At 41.1% G+C, this 16,783-nt stretch overlaps 1 protein-coding gene across 1 annotated transcript in view; it reads right to left on the bottom strand.

Annotated features, from left to right (window-relative positions):
• The window catches only part of TG (thyroglobulin), a 158,675-nt gene that overhangs the window by 22,275 nt on the left and 119,617 nt on the right, over window positions 1-16,783 (bottom strand). Inside the window, exons 42-44 of the mRNA XM_052786814.1 lie at window positions 9,193-9,357; window positions 8,293-8,460; window positions 492-673 (exon numbers count right to left, since the gene is read on the bottom strand). Of these exons, the coding sequence (XP_052642774.1) occupies window positions 492-673; window positions 8,293-8,460; window positions 9,193-9,357 (515 nt within the window). The remainder of the gene's footprint in view (window positions 1-491; window positions 674-8,292; window positions 8,461-9,192; window positions 9,358-16,783) is intronic.

Genomic DNA, 16,783 nt, shown 5'->3' with positions numbered 1-16,783 from the left:
TTCAGGTTTCATAATATAAAAATTAATGTAATTGTTGAAATCAAAGTTTTCAAACTTGACCACTCTCCAAATTTCCAAAAACTAGGAAAAGTATCTAACTGTATAATTAGGTGACTGTTTGTGAATAAAAGCCAGTCTATCAGTTCTTCTACTGTCACAGGGATGAGAGGACTCAAGGAATATTTGATGCAGAGTGTGCAAACAACCAAGACATCTTTGACATAAAAGAGTACACGAAGCAATAGTAGTCTAAATCTAATATACAGTTCAGGAAAGACAATTCCAACTTTTCACAAAGCATAAAAATCAGTTCAATTTCTGTTTACCAATGACATTGGAAACCTGATGGAAAATGAAATCATGTTGCCCATTTTCTATTCATTTGCATAAGAATTTCTCAAGTTTTTCAGAATATAAATGCACCCTTGAGATAAGCAAAACAAACGTTGCTTAACCCCAATCACGCAGTTGTAGTAAGATGAGTTTCTTACCGGGTGGCATTTTCCAAAGCCCTGGAAAAGGATGAATAATCATCGGTTGAGTGTTCGAGGGAGTAATACCACGTAGCTGCATCTTCAATCAATGAGTTGGAGTCTTCTCCTCCTAGAGAATTTTGCAGAGCCTGATAAAAGGCTGTTTTGCTGTTGGCTCTTCCTTGACTTTCTTCAAATTTCTGAGAACAAAATGCATATGTGGAATTTACAAACAAAACCAAAATATACATTTTTAGTGGAACAATACAGGCTCAGCTCTCCCTCTGCTGGAATGAGTCCTCTCTGCTGTGATCTCTGATTCCTAGGGCAAGAAGTAGGGGACAGTCCTACTTTTGCTTTCCCAAGACTGTCACCAGCCAGCAGTATTGGCTTCCTCAAAATATACTATAGGATTGAATCCCTAATCTAGTAAGTCCAAATCATAGGTACCATGCTGTGCTGATGTAGCTCTAATACTACAGAAACCTCTCTGGCTCTCACAGAAGTAGTCCACATGAATAGTTCTCCACTGTAGGTTTGCCCAATGCTGCCTTTCTGATGATCTCCCTGAAGGAAAACTAGAAGGGAGAGAGGGAGATATTGCTCCTTTCCTTTGGAAATTCCAGGAAGTGAACATGTCATATAGCCATTTCATGGATATACCACTCTGCCTCTTCTGGAAGCACCTACGAAGAAATGTGGCTGCCACAAGGCCTGTATTTAGGTCCCTTCTGGAATAATATCTGCCTTAGCCCTGGAAAAGAAATCCCCCTCCTCCAGATCCCAATGCAAGTAACAGCTATGATCTTCCAACTTCATAACGCTAGGGCCTTGCAGAGACACCTACAGTGAAATGCCTTTTTCCTGAGATCTGCCTCGGGAAAGGTTTCAGACATAAAGGCATTTGCCCCAGAGTAGAGTGTCCATGTCACTGCAGAATTACTGATAGCAGAGGGACAATCTTCTATGCCAAACTGCATACCTGAACTTATTTTTACCAAAGCTAAAGACTGCTGGAAGTTTACAACACATCTTTCTTTAAGGAAGTTTTTTATTTTATCAATTCAGACTTTTCACTTTTTCTTTTTTTTTTGAAAGAATTTATTTCAAGTTCAGAAACAGAGCAACTTCCTGAAAAAAAAATGTAACCTGAACTTTTCTGTGGAACAAGTCCTTTCTAAAGATGGAACCTTGCAAGTGCATGCTGGCTGAAACTTTGTATAAAAGAACTCCAGAGAGAAAGATCTAATAAACGACCTATATTATTTTGGGCAGTCAATCTGATGCAAAATAGGCTGGTGTCTGCCCAGTCCAGTTACCATAGATGCTTTACTGAATACATTATTTTGATGGCTCACAGCTGGTCTTCATCACGCTGCTAGAAGGTCTTTCCACAACCCTATACAGAAAGTACACAGGGAATAATTACTTTTCAACAGATTCACAGAAATGAAAGATGGAAAATAAGTCCTCATCTGCTGAGGCTGAGGCCTGTCCTTACTGACATACTCTGATGCTTTGTGCATTTTGATTAAGTGACTTTACAAGGGATTTCAAAACACTACCAAATATCCCAAGGTCCAAAAAGATCTTGGCAATTTTCCTTTTATTTGTAATAAATGCTTCTTTTGCTAGATTTTGGCCCATGCATTATGAAAAGAGTCATGTGGTGCCAGTTTTAGTAATATAGCTGTGCTTCGAAAAAGATCTGCAACTCACACATGACACGTCACTTCATGTGCACAAACGCCACATATGAAACTGTGTAGCACACTTGCCTGCAAAATCATTCAGTTTAAACACAGCAAGGACACGTATATTTTTCTGCAAGAAATAGAAACTATTACTGAAGACCTGACTGCAAGTTCACTGAATTCAAAAGCAATCTTTCCATCAGCTTCGGCACACATCAGTTCAGGTCCCTGCTAACCAGCATAAGCATTGCTGCTGTCTAATTAGGAATCTCTCATTTGGTGACTGGGGCTGGTGGATTTGGCTAGCAGTTATGGATAAGAACAGCTGCTTTTCCATGTCAGTGCAGAGCCCAAGCTCTTATGTGTAAAGAAGTAACTTTCATGCAATGCTTTCATTTTGTTGGGTTTTTTTAAATGGATTTGTTACCTTATTCTACACCTGTCATGGATACTTAAAACAGAGAGAAAAAGAGAGAGAAAAAACCCTTGGGGTATTGATTATGTACCCTAGGAACTGATCCTTCCCTGCCTTATCAACTATCAAGCATCAAATAAAGATTATGGTTGAAAACCACAGAGAAGGAGATGGATCATCATACAACACATGGTTAAGCTGAGGAACTCCTTGTCACATGGTTTTGCAGATGCCAAAATTGGTGAAGATGCAGTTTCATGAACAAGTTTTTGAATTTAAAAAAAAGAAAAAAAAATCAGTTGATGGTTATTAAATACTGAAAGACCAAATCAGGCTAGGAAGTCCCTGGGTGGCAAAGTATTAGAGATTTGGAGAGCATTTAGCAGAAGTATCAGATTTGCTTACCCTATTCTTACAAACATCCACTCTTAGCCACTGCTGAAAACAGCATTCTGTGCTAAATGGGCCTTTGATCTGACTCAGTGCGGTTGGTCTTAGGTTTTTACCGTGCCTATGTACTAGTTTCTGTGATCTTCAAAATGCCCCAGAAATTCTGGTGACCTTTCTCAGCAATCATTGATAATAGAGTGGGGCCCCGAGACATGTTGAGTCAGATGAAAGAGGACTCAACAGACAGAGATGGATGAGAGACAAAACTGGCATTTGTAAGACATCTTGAGAGTTTTCATCCCAACCACCACTAAAATAGCACAATCTGAAACACGATTTCTCAAGTGTCGCTTTGGCTACAATACATTATAATTTAAACATCTGAATTTAACATGATAGCACAAAACAAAGCAATGTGTTCAAAGTAAAACCCATGAAACATTAAAAAGACAAAGCATTTTAACTTCTCAGATATTGATTCAATTTGACCAATTTTCTATGTCCCACAAGCGTTTCACATTAGAAAATATATGACCAAGGAACAATTTTCAAATAGCAGTAGATACAACAGCTGCTACCAGATTAATAAAAAAAAACCCAGCTGCACATTATGTCAAATAATTTACATTCTGCTAACCTTTAAAGAGGTATTAGCAACTGACCTCAGAGTTATAGTGGGGTTTTCAACTTTTTTTAGAAAGTAAGTAAGAAAATAATTAAAGACAGCAGGTGCACCACTTTCTACTGTTCTGGTGATGCAAAGCCATCATAAACATTGCCTAAATAATGAGTTAAATAATGCTTACTGTTCTTGTTGCTGCAGCATAGCTTCTGCAGCATATGAGTGAATCTGGTCCAGTGTTTTATTTAAAAAGAAATTGTAGCAGCAGGTAGACCAAACATTTACATCTTTCCAAGGGGGAAAATGTACTTTGATAAATGTTGTCACAAAAGATAGTGAAGGACCTGCCAGCCATTCAGTCTTTCAAGGATTCCAGCTAGTTGCAAGATAAAGAAAAGAGCTGATATCAGCCCATTCTCCTCACTGATGGCATTTATCAGGACACTGCTCTCCTGGTCATTACAATTAATATACACATATCTGCTGTCTGTTGTATGTTGCTGAATATCTTTATCCATAAAGAAATTAACTGACTGTGATATAGTGCAGGATGGAAGTTCTGCTCTGCTTAGATCCAGTTGCTTACATGAGGTAAATAATCTATATTTCTACTTATCCACTCCCCTATATCCTGGTTCTGGGTTCTGCAGCCAACTACACTTTTACTAAGGAAGGAAAGAAAAAGAAAGAAAATGCATAAAGTACAACTTTATTCTTCCAACTAAAAACAAAGTTAACAATCCTTGCAAAGTGGAAATTACATAGTAGGCACAGAACATATGGAGGATATAAACAGGGCTATACTGACTTACTTACATGCATATACAGACTAACACAGATATAGAGCAGCATGAGTGAATACATATATTTAATGCCAGTAGGAACCATTAGATTCTCCCACCTGAGTACCACATATAGCACAGGGATAAAATTTTGTCCAGTTGGGAATTGAAATCAACATTTTTAGAGGTTTCTGCTCAGCTGCCCTAATCTATGACTGCTCAAAGCTAATATCCCTGAAGGTCTGCCATGGGAATTGCAGTTAACGGGTTCAGGCTTAACTGCTCCATATGCCACATAATAGTGCATTATGGTACCACTTGCCATTCCCTTAACAAACTCTGCTTTGTTTCTCACCTAGTTTCAACCATGTGATGGCTGCACTGGGGATGAGTGCGAAGTGCTCCAGGAAGTGGTAAATCTGTCTCAGTTCACATGAATAAGCATTCAAGTGAATGCCATAAAACGGTCATTTCCATGGGCAAGACACTGAGCACAAATGTTCAGCGTACTTTCTGCTGCAAGCATCACTGAGAGACCTCAGCTTTTAATTGTAAACAAATCGAACATAAATGTTTTGCTAGCACAGAAGTGGTGCCTTCTGCCTTTCTATTTCATTTTTAATAGTAAAGGTCTTAGGCATAAGCACAGTGTTGCAGTGGGAGTACAGAGACACCCAACAAAACCAAATGCCAGTAAGCCCCCACAGAACAACATGGTGCCAACTGGATTTGCCACCTTCAGGTCTGGTTGCAGTCTAGAGGTTGCATCATGTCTCAAGCTTGCTCGCATCCAAATGGCTAAAAGTGTCTCCTCACCATTTACAGGATCAGTATTAATAGAGCAAGACCAGAAGTAATAGTGCAAGCCCTTGGCTGAATTTGCCAGCACAGTTATTCACAGGAACTGGTGGAACAGGTCAGCTGGGGTTAAATTTTTCTATCCCCCACTCTTTGCATCTGACTACACTGAAATCAGTCATCCTGAAGGAGATGGAAATGAAGGACTTTGCCAATTCCATACTCTCGCCACAGGACCTTTTAGCTGTGCTGTTTATCTACCCAAATACATGCATGGTTCTTCTCTCTACAGAGTTGGAGCACATCCACAGATGGATTTTTACCCCTGGGAGGTTTGGTCCCCTCTTTGTAGAACTTATTAAATAACATGGTTGTAGTCAGAGGCAAACTAGGAGCTATGCCTTGGTTTCCCGAGTTCAGTGCTCTGTCCACCAGCTAAGACCTCCCACCGTCCTTAGTATATCGGAAAAAACAGCTCTGGGTTTTCCCAGAAAGAAGCAAGTCAGATCTACCTCAAGGGAACCCTTAAAGTGAATGAAGTAGAAGAGTGGGATACAATGTGGGTTGTCTCAAATGCTTCTTCTAGGTCTGTTGTGGGGACAGGACAGTTAGCACAGATCAAACATCCCTTTCGACATTATGACAGAGGAAATGGAGCACAGACTTCTCAGTAACCGCCACCCGCACCAGTATCTGCCACTGTAGCTAAATGCGTCTGTGGCCTACTCAGGACTTTATCATCTGACTGACTGCAACCATGCATGGTCACGGCTATGATGTAGACATGTTCTTGAGGACCTGGAAGATGCATGTTCTTAAATAGCTCAATGATGGAGGAAGCATTACAGTTTCACAGCAATTAATACATTAACTGTGTGGACAAGGAAGTAATCAGGAAATTTTAACCTTGCAGCAGGTCTTTAAGAAAACAATCCGAAGACAGGAATACAGACTGGGGTATGTAGTGATAGGACAAGGGCTAATGGCTTTCAACTGAAAGAGGGTAGATTTAGAGTAGATAAAGAAGAAATTCTTCACTGTGGGGGTGGTGAGGCTTTGGAACAAGTTGTCCAGAGAAGTTGTGGGTGCCCCCTCCCTGGAAGTGTTCAAGGCCAGGTTGGACGGGGCTTTGAGCAACCTGGTCTAGTGGAAGGTGTCCCTGCCCGTGGCAGGGGGGTTGGAACTAGGTGATCTTTAACATCCCTTCCAACCCAAACCATTCTATGATTCTGTGATTCTATGATTGGTCAAAACAGTCATATTCCCTCAAGGCCTAAAAACTTGAAGACACAGGAAAATAGAAACAGAGGAAAATGTGCACAAAAAAATCATCAGTTCTTACTGAGAACCTGAAAACAGCTTAAGGAAGTGAAAAGGGAGAAAATAAAATATAACCACCTACCATGAACATTACAAATTTTCTGGAACAGAGATGGAATCTGACTTACAGCAGTAGCACCAAGGTAGGTACTATTATAATAGCTAGTAAAGAACTTAACTATACTTCTAAGTAAGCATAGTTAAACACTTGCCAAAGGAGATCAGAAGATCTCCAAACAGTAGGAGATTTTAAAACAGGTCTCTCAGGTTGAGGTAGATATGACCATTTCTTAGTGTTGAGTTGCACCAACTTTTAGAGTCCCTTCCAGTCTTATTTACTGCAAGCCTTTAAATAAAGAAGATATTCCAGATTTTGGGTTTGGAAAGGCAACATTTTACTGCTGAGCTCTTAGTTACAAGTGTTTTTCCTTTTCATTTCAACCTGACAGTACTGGCTTTTAGCACTTGTGGCTTTCATTAACACTATGATTTGTTGCATAATTTCTAATACATCATGGAATTTCATTTCCATTTTGCAGAAAACTGTCATATGTGGAAATAGTGGTAAAGGAAAGAATTTCACTTCCTAGTCTTCATCGCATGACTTGTAATGAGGTTACTGAGGTTTATTCCCCTCTCTTAGCATCTGGATCATTATCTGCAGGCCTCCAGCATCACAGTCCATTTCCTACGCCTGACTTCCTCTTTTAATTGATTCCAAAAGAGAAAGATACATGAAATAAAATCAGGAAACTTCTGATGGAGACTAAACAAGCAATATGAACTTTATTCAGGTGGGTCAAAAAGCCTTCTTTCAAACGGGTATTTTGTCATTAATTCGGAAGTAAATTGGTCTATGTGTTATTGGCTACCAGCAAAGAGAAGCTGTAATTGACCTTTCACTGCCTCCTAAGAGATGAAATCCACACAGTTACAGAGAGATAGCAACAGACCTGCAGTTCACTTAGATAACCCTCAAAACAATCCTGCTGTGTTAACATTCTCCTGTTGATTTCTCAGCATATATCTGAGCATGTTGGAACATTTAATTTAATTTGGCATTGTTAAACAGGGAAGTGCTATCGTTACCATCGTAGAGAAGGACAAATGAACTAGAAGAGGTTGATATGCTGTCTCAAGAACAGACAGTGCCAGAGGGTGCACAAGAAGATGTAAAATCCCTCTGAGTAGACCTTCATGCTTTTGAGGACTTTTATGTCTGAAGTACAGCATGGAAGCAATTCTTTTTCATTTCACCAGTTTATGCCCTGAAACCTTAGCCCGCAAATCAGGCTAGTCCAATTCTTAGTCACAGCTAGCCATATTCAGAATCATCTTTACAAGAAAACATACTTCTTAAAGGCAACAGAGAAAAAGGGTTGCCGCAAAAAAAACCTGTTGGCATGGAAAAGACTGACTTAGCCCTGCTGCACAGTGAAGAACCTCATAACCAAGTTATGAGCTTGCTTTCTTCTTTGTGAGATACAATTGAGGTTGCAATATAAATAGGATTTTAGGGACAGTAGAACATACTGCTGCATATTAATACAAGCTAAATCATTGCCGATCTCTTACCTTTTCATATCTCTCCCAGTAATGTTAATCAACAAATATAATAATGCCATTAATCAGCCTAAACAGGACTGGCTGGAGGCGGACAATGTCTTTGTGTATTTGCGTGGAGTATAATTCACAAACCGTAGAAATCAAAAAGCATCTGTCCTGGCTGCATATGATTACTGCCATCACTATAATAATAGTAATGCCATCAATTCATTAACAGTGAGTCTCTTCCTACCTTAATTGCCTTAGCTCTGCTGATCAACCCATCTTGCTGAGCACTTCCAATGAGCAGATCTACTTTCCGAAGTTGAGGGCGCTGCAGGGCTTTAGCTAAAGGTTCCCAAAGGTAAATTCCATCCATCACTGGACCCCAGTACTGGAATGGGCCGCTTATAGCTAGGAGCTAGGTTAGCAAAAAAGCAATAAGAGTGCAGTTAAATTAGCTTACCCTGGTGATTTCCATTTTATTTATGCTTCAGACAACTGAGTTGATAGCCTTGAAGTGAACAAGTGATCGGTTAATGTAAGTACAAACTCAGCATTGGCAGGAAACAATGCTTTTGCTGACGATCTCAGTAGGTGAAATGAGCTGAATAGGCCAAGAGAATTGATTGTCTTATAGTCATAAAAAAATTGTTGTAAATTAGGGATTGGCTGGTCCTGATCAGAAAATACATTGCCAGTGGGTGTTTTAATCTGTGGGTAAAGGATCCATCTCGTTTATACTGCAGTTTTTGCAAGTCTCCCACTTAGGAGTCAGAGCACTGACATCCCTCCCCACTTCCTTTTCTGGAAAAATGCAGTTACTGAAGCTACAGACACTTCATCCTCTTCTAGAGTAACACCCAGGGGCAGATGAGAGGGGACTGAAAGAAGTCAGAAACTATATTTAGATTAATTTTGGAAGATGTGGTCAAAGTAGTGTAAAAGGAATTCAGTCTAAAGGAGAATCATGCTGTGAGTATTCATAGGTCGGAGGTGGATGTCATGGACATCAGCATCACTCCACCAAAGCTAGTCCAGTTCCTCTTCCACAAGGATTCAGCCCAGTTTATTTCTTAAGCTTCCTCACAGCTTTGTATCAACGGAAACTTTTTGATTCCTTGCCAATGGCACATATTTTGCTATGGTGTACCTTAGTCTGTGCATCATTGAGGACACGAGCAGGCAACTGGCGGAGGCAGGCTACGATTTCCTCACTAGTGGATGAAGGGCATCCCACTTCTTCAGCCAGGACTGCTGCTTGGGTCTGCGCTCTTCTCTTAGTAATAATGGATGCTGGAGAAAAAGCTGAACCTCCCTGGAAAAGAAAGACAATATCAGTCAACACATGCTAGCAAAACACTTGGTCCCCTGGTGCAGGTAAAGAAGATGAGAAGCAAAATCTGACCAGTTGCAGGTTGTTAAACACTGGTATTTAAATCATAAGAAGCAAGTTCTAACGATCAAAGCAAAGGGGAGAAGGATAGGTTTGTTTTTTTCCAGCTCTGCCGTGGTTATTTTGGAAGACCTCTGAAAAGTGTCTATGTTATGTCTATAACCAAGCCACAAATCTTTCTGAAAACTTTGCTGAAAGGAGAAACATTCAGACAGGAGGGGATACAAAGAAGGTGCTGTGAGGCACATCAGGGAATGGAGAGCCCATCTTACAAGAGAAGACTAAGTAGAGTTTTACTTCCTTAACTGTCATAAACAAGGACCGAGAGCAGGCATGATCTTTATAAATGAATCCATGAAGAAGAGCTATTTGTACCTTAGGACAATGCTGGTAAAAGGCCAAATGGGCATTAACCATTCATATTGAGTGTAAGTAAATTTAGGCTAGAAACACTAAGATAGCTAACCCAAAGAGCAGCGAGGTTTTAGAAGAGCTATGAGCAGAGGTAGTAGCAACAAAAGGCTAAACCAAGATGAAGAAGATAACCAGAGCCAGAGTGCATCAAAATCAGAGCACGGGCTACAGTCCAATCTCTATCCCAGACTCTTTGTTTCTTTCCTACAGCTGTGCCAGCATGGAAAAGGTCCTTACAAAGAAAAGATGGTACAACATCGTTGAGTAACCATGAAAACTACTCATTGAAAATGCAGAGAAATTAGCATAAATCTGATAAGATTTGACTGAGAACAGAAAGGCTGGAATAGCTCTGACATGGTTCAAATGACTAATTTCCAAACATTTATATCAGTTTACTATAATAACTGCTAAGATTAGCTTCCGTCTTCTAAAAAAAACCCCAAACCCTAGATGCATGATATGAAAGACCCCGATCTATTAAACCGATTAACTTACTTCTCACTGAATTTGCTCAAAGCATAACTACGTCTGAAAAAGCGTAAAACCAGGAGCAAGTTAAAAAGAAACAGAAAACAAAAAGCAAATCCTTAACTTGAAATTGTCTAAAACCTTTGAGCCTGAAGAACTCTATGCAACCCTGGCCAGCACCCAGGACAGTTTTTATATTTCAAACAAGCAGACCCATTGATACTAATGGGATAACATTGCTCACAACTGGAGAAATTAGTTTCCAAAAATAATTAGGAAGAGGTTATTGTTTGGATGAGACATTCTTTTTCGTTCACTGTATGTGGAATTTCCAGTGCTATTACCTTCCTGAAAGGCTTTTCTTCCTTTTTAAGTGATCTAGAAAACAAGCACTGCTGTTAGCTTAATGACTGAGACCCGGATGGTTGCAGATAAGCAAAGGAAAAAGCTAAGATTGTCAATCCTGGGGCACTAGAAGAGCCATCTCTGGTTTTAAGAGGGCAGAAGAACTAAAGAAGAAGAAATAAACACCACTTCGTCATATTCCTCACTTCCATCCTCGATTTAGATGAGAACTCGAGTGAGCAATGGGCTTTATCCTCACGTGGGATTTGCGGTGGCCTATTTTCTGTTTGTAAGGCATGATATTTGCCAGCTGCTGACTAGGTGCACTGACTCAGTTGGTCATGAGAGAGAAAGAAAAATATCCTTGATGAGAGTATCTCTGTGTGTGGGTGTGTCCCCAGGACACAGAATGAGAATGTTTTTTTGCCTGGCCTTCAGAAGAGCATGTTCACCAGAACTAGGATGAGTGAGACTAGAAAAGGGATAACGTGGCATGCCAGCTTCCCTCAGAAGAGTAGCTTCCTTGCTTTTCATTTGGAGCAAGAAATTATGTGCCTCCCTGGTATAGCACAGAAATTAGATCTAGGGTTGCACAATATTTATCCACTAATCTGGCAAACATATTCTTCAACATTAGATCTGAACGTGCTCAGCATATTTTATCAAATATCCAGTACGTCTAAATGACATTCATTTAAAACCAAACCAAACCAAACCAAACCAAACCAAACTATAAAAAATTAAAGGTCTTCAGTTTCCCAAATTCTGAAAGTTTCACAAATTTTGAAAGTGGAAGTTTCTGTGGAAATTCTGAAGTTGCCTTATTAAAAGGCTAAGTTTGGTAGGGAAAGAGAGTACTGAGATCAGATGACATACAGAATCCAAAAATTCACTGGGACCAAGAAAAACATCCTAGTCTGTGCTTGATTTTGAACACATCTCCTCCCAGGGATTTAAAAAGCTGTACAAAGTTCCCCTGTCTCTGAGATGTCTACAAAGTGAAAGACTGCCCTTGGGTCAAGTACTGAGACAAACAATGATTGCAAAAGATTCTCCCACAAGTCTTCTGTGCAGAGGGAGAGCTAAATGCCTGGACAGGCAAATCTTCATGTCGCAGCGCTGGATGTGTATGGTCTAGCATTAGATATGGTCCAAGCTCAACGTGTAAAAGAAAACCCCAAAACTTTTGCAAATACATTTGCGAGGTGAGGAGAGTTCTTGTTTGGAGCCTTACTCTAGCTGCGGATATTTTCTCCTGTTTCCATAAGTGGTTAGAACAGGTTTACATGCTCTTCTTTATTCTGGTTTTTTTTTTTTCTTCTATTTTCCATGGTAATGGCCACTTCCTCAGTTTGCTTTTTTGATAACATCTGCATTCAGGTATCATGTCTTGCGTTTGGGGTTTGAAAGAGATGTGGTATCCACTGCTGTTATTCATGTTTAATTTTTATTGGGACTGGAAGTGGGTGATAGAGGAACTTGGGACATTACTCAAGCAGTATTTGGAAGCAATACCATTATGTTCCCTCCCCTGGTGCATCTGAAATACATTCCAAGCTCTAGAAACAAGGCTTCTCTTACCGCAGAAGTTAGGCAAGCAAAACTATACAAGTTGTCTGTTTCTCAAATTCACATCACAATTCAAGCTCATTGTTTCCTCATCCTCACCAAAAAAACCTCAGGAACAAATAAGTGAGAGCAGAAGCTGGAGACTGCCCAGAATTAAATTTCTTCCTTTTTGAGCCTGCACTTTTCGCATTAAAAAGAAATCTTCCCTAAACACTGTAGCCAGATTAAAGGCAGGCTCAGGACACAGAGGATAACATAGCTACACTCAGCATTTCCCTCTTTCCCTATAAAACTAAAATTTATTTGTGTGATTAGTCCCAGCAACCAGTAATGAAGGAGTTGTGTGTTTTAAAAAATAGGACTATTTAGGCAGAAGCAGAAATAGCTGAGGGACTGTTCATTTCCATTACATGACATCCATATTACCATCAACATGACAGAATCATGAATCAGGAAGCCAAAAATCATGAGATCAGCTCAAAAATAACAAACACTGTGTTCTTTTTGTTAGTCCTCTGTTTTTTAATTCTCCAGGAATTCTTCTGTACCTATAAACACAAGAGCTAAAAAATTAACTTTTGAAACTAACAGCTCTGATCTTCAGATAATCCTGCAGAGTAGTTTTTTGAAAGCAGACCTCTAAACAATATGAGATATACTATAAAATTGTGAATGTTAGCCATCTTGCTGTCACAAGTTATTTCCCTATCTCAGTATCATTTAGAAGGGCTTGACAGGGACCTGAAGCCACACGCAGTTCTTGCTTCAGCTGTCCTTACAGATTGACCTGCTGTCATCAGAGGAAGTTCCGATGACATTTTTGACAAAGAACCAGATGAAAGCATTCAGCACTGAACTGCAGAGAAGAAGCATTTGCAACTGTGTTGCACAATCCACAACAACAATATTACACCGTCCTTTTCACAGGAATAGTGGGAATATCACAATGTTGGGCAATAGTACCTACTGTAAAAAATGATGCCATTGAAAATGAAAGGCAAAGCCTTCAGTACTATTTAGTTCAGGGACCAGAATTTCTTTATTTCTCTTTTCAAAACTAGAGGTTAAGCTAGACAGTAGAAATTCACATACTAGGACATGTGGCAGCTCACAATGGTGAGAAGTTGATGAACACAAATCAGTGTTACGTGAAGATGAATTCTTACTTTGATGTCAGGCTGTGATCGGCTGAGTTGAGGCTGGTACCTCTTGCAAACTTCTCTCTTGAGACATCATAGCTCACAGACCTGCACTGAGTGCTATCCTCTCCACCCCAATTCTCCCTCCACAAGCCCTGGCTGTTATTCTAATGAGATAATAAAAAAGAATACACAGAATTGTATTGGATTTGTGTGGCAAGGTTTTGGTAGTGGAGGGGTTACAGGGGTGGCTTCTGTGAGAAGCTGCTAGAAGCTTCCCCCATGTCCGACAGAGCCAATGCCAGCCAGCTCCAAGACGGACCCGCCGCTGGCCAAGGCCGAGCTCATCAGCGATGGTGGTAGCGCCTCTGGGATAACAGATTTATGAAGGGGAAAAAAAACCTGGTGCACAACAGAAACTGCAGCCAGAGAGAGTGATAATATGTGAGAGAAACAACCCTGCAGACACGAAGGTCAGTGAAGAAGGAGGGGGAGGAGGTGCTCCAGGCACCAGAGCAGAGATTCCCCTGCAGCCCGTGGGGAAGACCATGGTGAGGCAGGCTGTCCCCCTGCAGCCCAGGGAGGTCCATGGTGGAGCAGATACCCACCTGCAGCCTGCGGAGAACCCCACGCCAGAGCAGGTGGGTGCCCGAAGGAGGCTGTGACCCCGTGGGAAGCCCACGCTGGAGCAGGTTTTCTGGCAGGACTTGTGACTCTGTGGGGGACCCACGCTGGAGCAGTCTTTGCCTGAAGGACTGCAGCCCGTGGAAGGGACCCACGCTGGAGCAGTTTGTGAAGGACTGCAGCCCGTGGGAAGGACTCACATTGGAGAAGTTCATGGAGGACTGTCTCCCTTGGGAGGGACCCCACGGTGGAGCAGGGGACGAGTGCGGAGTCCTCCCCCTGAGGAGGAAGGAGCGGCAGAGACAAGGTGTGATGAACTGACCCCAACCCCCATTCCCCGTCCCCCTGTGCCACTGAGGGGCAGAGGTAGAGAAAAGTGGGAGTGAAGTTGTGCCCAGGAAGAAGGGAGGGGTGGGGGGAAGATGTTTTAAGATGCAGTTTTTATTTCTCGTTACTCTATACTCTGGTTTGATTGGTAATAAATTAAATTAATTTTCCCCAAGTCGAGTCTGTTTTGCCCGTGATGGTAATTGGTTGAGTGATCTCTCCCTGTCCCTATCTCGACCCACGAGCCCTTTGTTATATTTTGTCTCCCCTGTCCAGCTGAGGAGGGGAGTGATAGAGCGGCTTTGCTGGGCACCTGGCATCCAGCCAGGGTCAACCCACCACAGGTTTATTACCGTAAGTTCTACCTCTGTCTCCCAACATACCTGGAAAAGACAATTACCCTATAAGCTGCAGTGCTGAATGTCTTTTAATTCCTCATTTACTCTGGAAAGTAGCTTCTGCAAAGCTTTTCAAAACCAATTCACAACAGATCTAATGATTAGAAACTTCACTGCAACTAGTTTTTATCAACAACAGTCTGTAAACCCAAAACCTTCTTCCTCTCCTCACATAATGACCTCTTGTTTTTCCAACCTGACTTGAAACTGAAAACCCTGCTTGAGCCACGTTTGCCTCTTTGACACATGCACTCCCTTCAAATTAATGCAGTTTCTCTGATGGCTGCAAGGCTGCAGACTCCTTTCAGAGCAGGCTTTCTGTCTGCCCAGAAGCATGCTATAGACAATACAAACAGGAATAACAGTAACACCACCCGAAAGGTAAGATCAAAAAATACCTAATGAGAACAGTCAAACCAATGGAATATCCTGATAATTCTACTTTCCCAAAAGAGCCAGCTGTACAGCAATATTTTATTCGTTAAAGATATGCACTCTCTAGGCACAGATGCATACAGTTCCCAGCCAGAAGTATCTGTCAGACCATCTGGTTTGACCTCCAGGATAGCCAAGGCTCTTCCATTTCCTGACTGCTGAGCTCAAGTGCTTCCTATCACTTAAAACACAGCTTGTCTTTGACTAAAGCCTGATCTTGCATAAAGCATTTAAGCTGGGCTCAGAGACACCAAGAAATGGATACTGCAATCTTCTCCTTTGCTGTTAGTGCCTGAAGATAATCACTCCACTGACAGAAAACTGCACCTTATTTCTGTTTGAGGATGTCTCCAGTTTCAGTTAATGCCAGATTAAAAAGACTTTTTATATCCTGTTTTTTCTCCCTGCAAAAATAAGCAAGCTGCAGCTGAGTGACCACTAACTCTTCTTTCCAATTGGCTTAACAGATTATTCTCTAAAAGACCGGATTTAAAGTATTTTCAGAAGTTGTTTTCAATTTGGAGCCTTTTTTTTTTTTTTTTTTCTTGCAGGGTTGGTTTTCAGTATCCTGCATTGCTTTTCCTTAGACATCTAATTCTGCATAGTGGCAAGTGCTTACAAAACACCAAGGTTGCAGGGCTCTGTGTGAAGACATTAATGTCATTTTTCCAGGCTTTCAGACAAACTCTGTCTTCAAGAACCTGGAGGAGTAGAAATCTTTAGGACCAACTCAAGGAGTCTCTGTCACAGCTAAGGAGCTACATGGCAGACACGTGACAAACACTAGCACACGAAGTGTAACAGGGAACGGGCAGGTCAGTCCAGAAATGGAAAGGGAGACTGAAATATAAACATTTTTCCCTCCATAACCATCTACTAGAACTGTGATTTCCAGATAAAAATGGGGGAAAGGGGAGACTCATCTCTCTGTTATCAAAAATAACATTTTGAAGAAGAAAGATTTCTTTTTTACACGAGTCTCGGCAAATCCCTCTTTGCTGTAATCAGAGGCAGTCCTGCAAGTGCAATGCTCCTCTCTCAAGTGACTCACTGAGTGCCTGTGTCAGGTTAGTGACTTGAATAACAGGATATGAATACTTTTAAGATGACATATAAAGCCCCACTTAATTAATATCAAAACTTTCTTCCATTTAGATGTAAACATTATCAATTATTTAAAGCAAGTTATTAGCTGAACGCACTGAAAGGGTAAACTGGCTCTCATCATTGCGCAAGAGTAAATAGCCACCAGAAACAGGCAGAAATAACATGGAAATGGAGAATTTTATTTACCTCCCTCCACTGCGAACTCTACAAGCATGGTACAAACCGTGGCTGAGATTTATTGTTTCCAGTGGAGCATATTCTACCAAGCAAGTCCAACCTCTTCTTTAGTGTGACCGATCTTTCCTGATCAGTCTGAGGCCTGCCCCATTCGTAAGTGCAACTTAGGACGTAACCTTACTTTTTGTAAAGGCACAAAAACCATCAGAGCCAGCCTAAGGCAGATATTGGTGAGAAGGATCAGGAAAAGGCAGAGCTCTGCCCCTGCCTGTTCCTATGTGTGGTGCCGACATCCCCCAACCCGTGATCTTTTAGTAATTCCAGAGACATTGTACATCCATT

The sequence above is a fragment of the Harpia harpyja genome, chromosome 5 (assembly GCF_026419915.1).
Source record: "Harpia harpyja isolate bHarHar1 chromosome 5, bHarHar1 primary haplotype, whole genome shotgun sequence".
Lineage (NCBI taxonomy): Eukaryota > Metazoa > Chordata > Aves > Accipitriformes > Accipitridae > Harpia > Harpia harpyja.
Note: the sequence above shows the minus strand (reverse complement) of the source record. Positions and strands in the feature narration are given on the sequence as shown.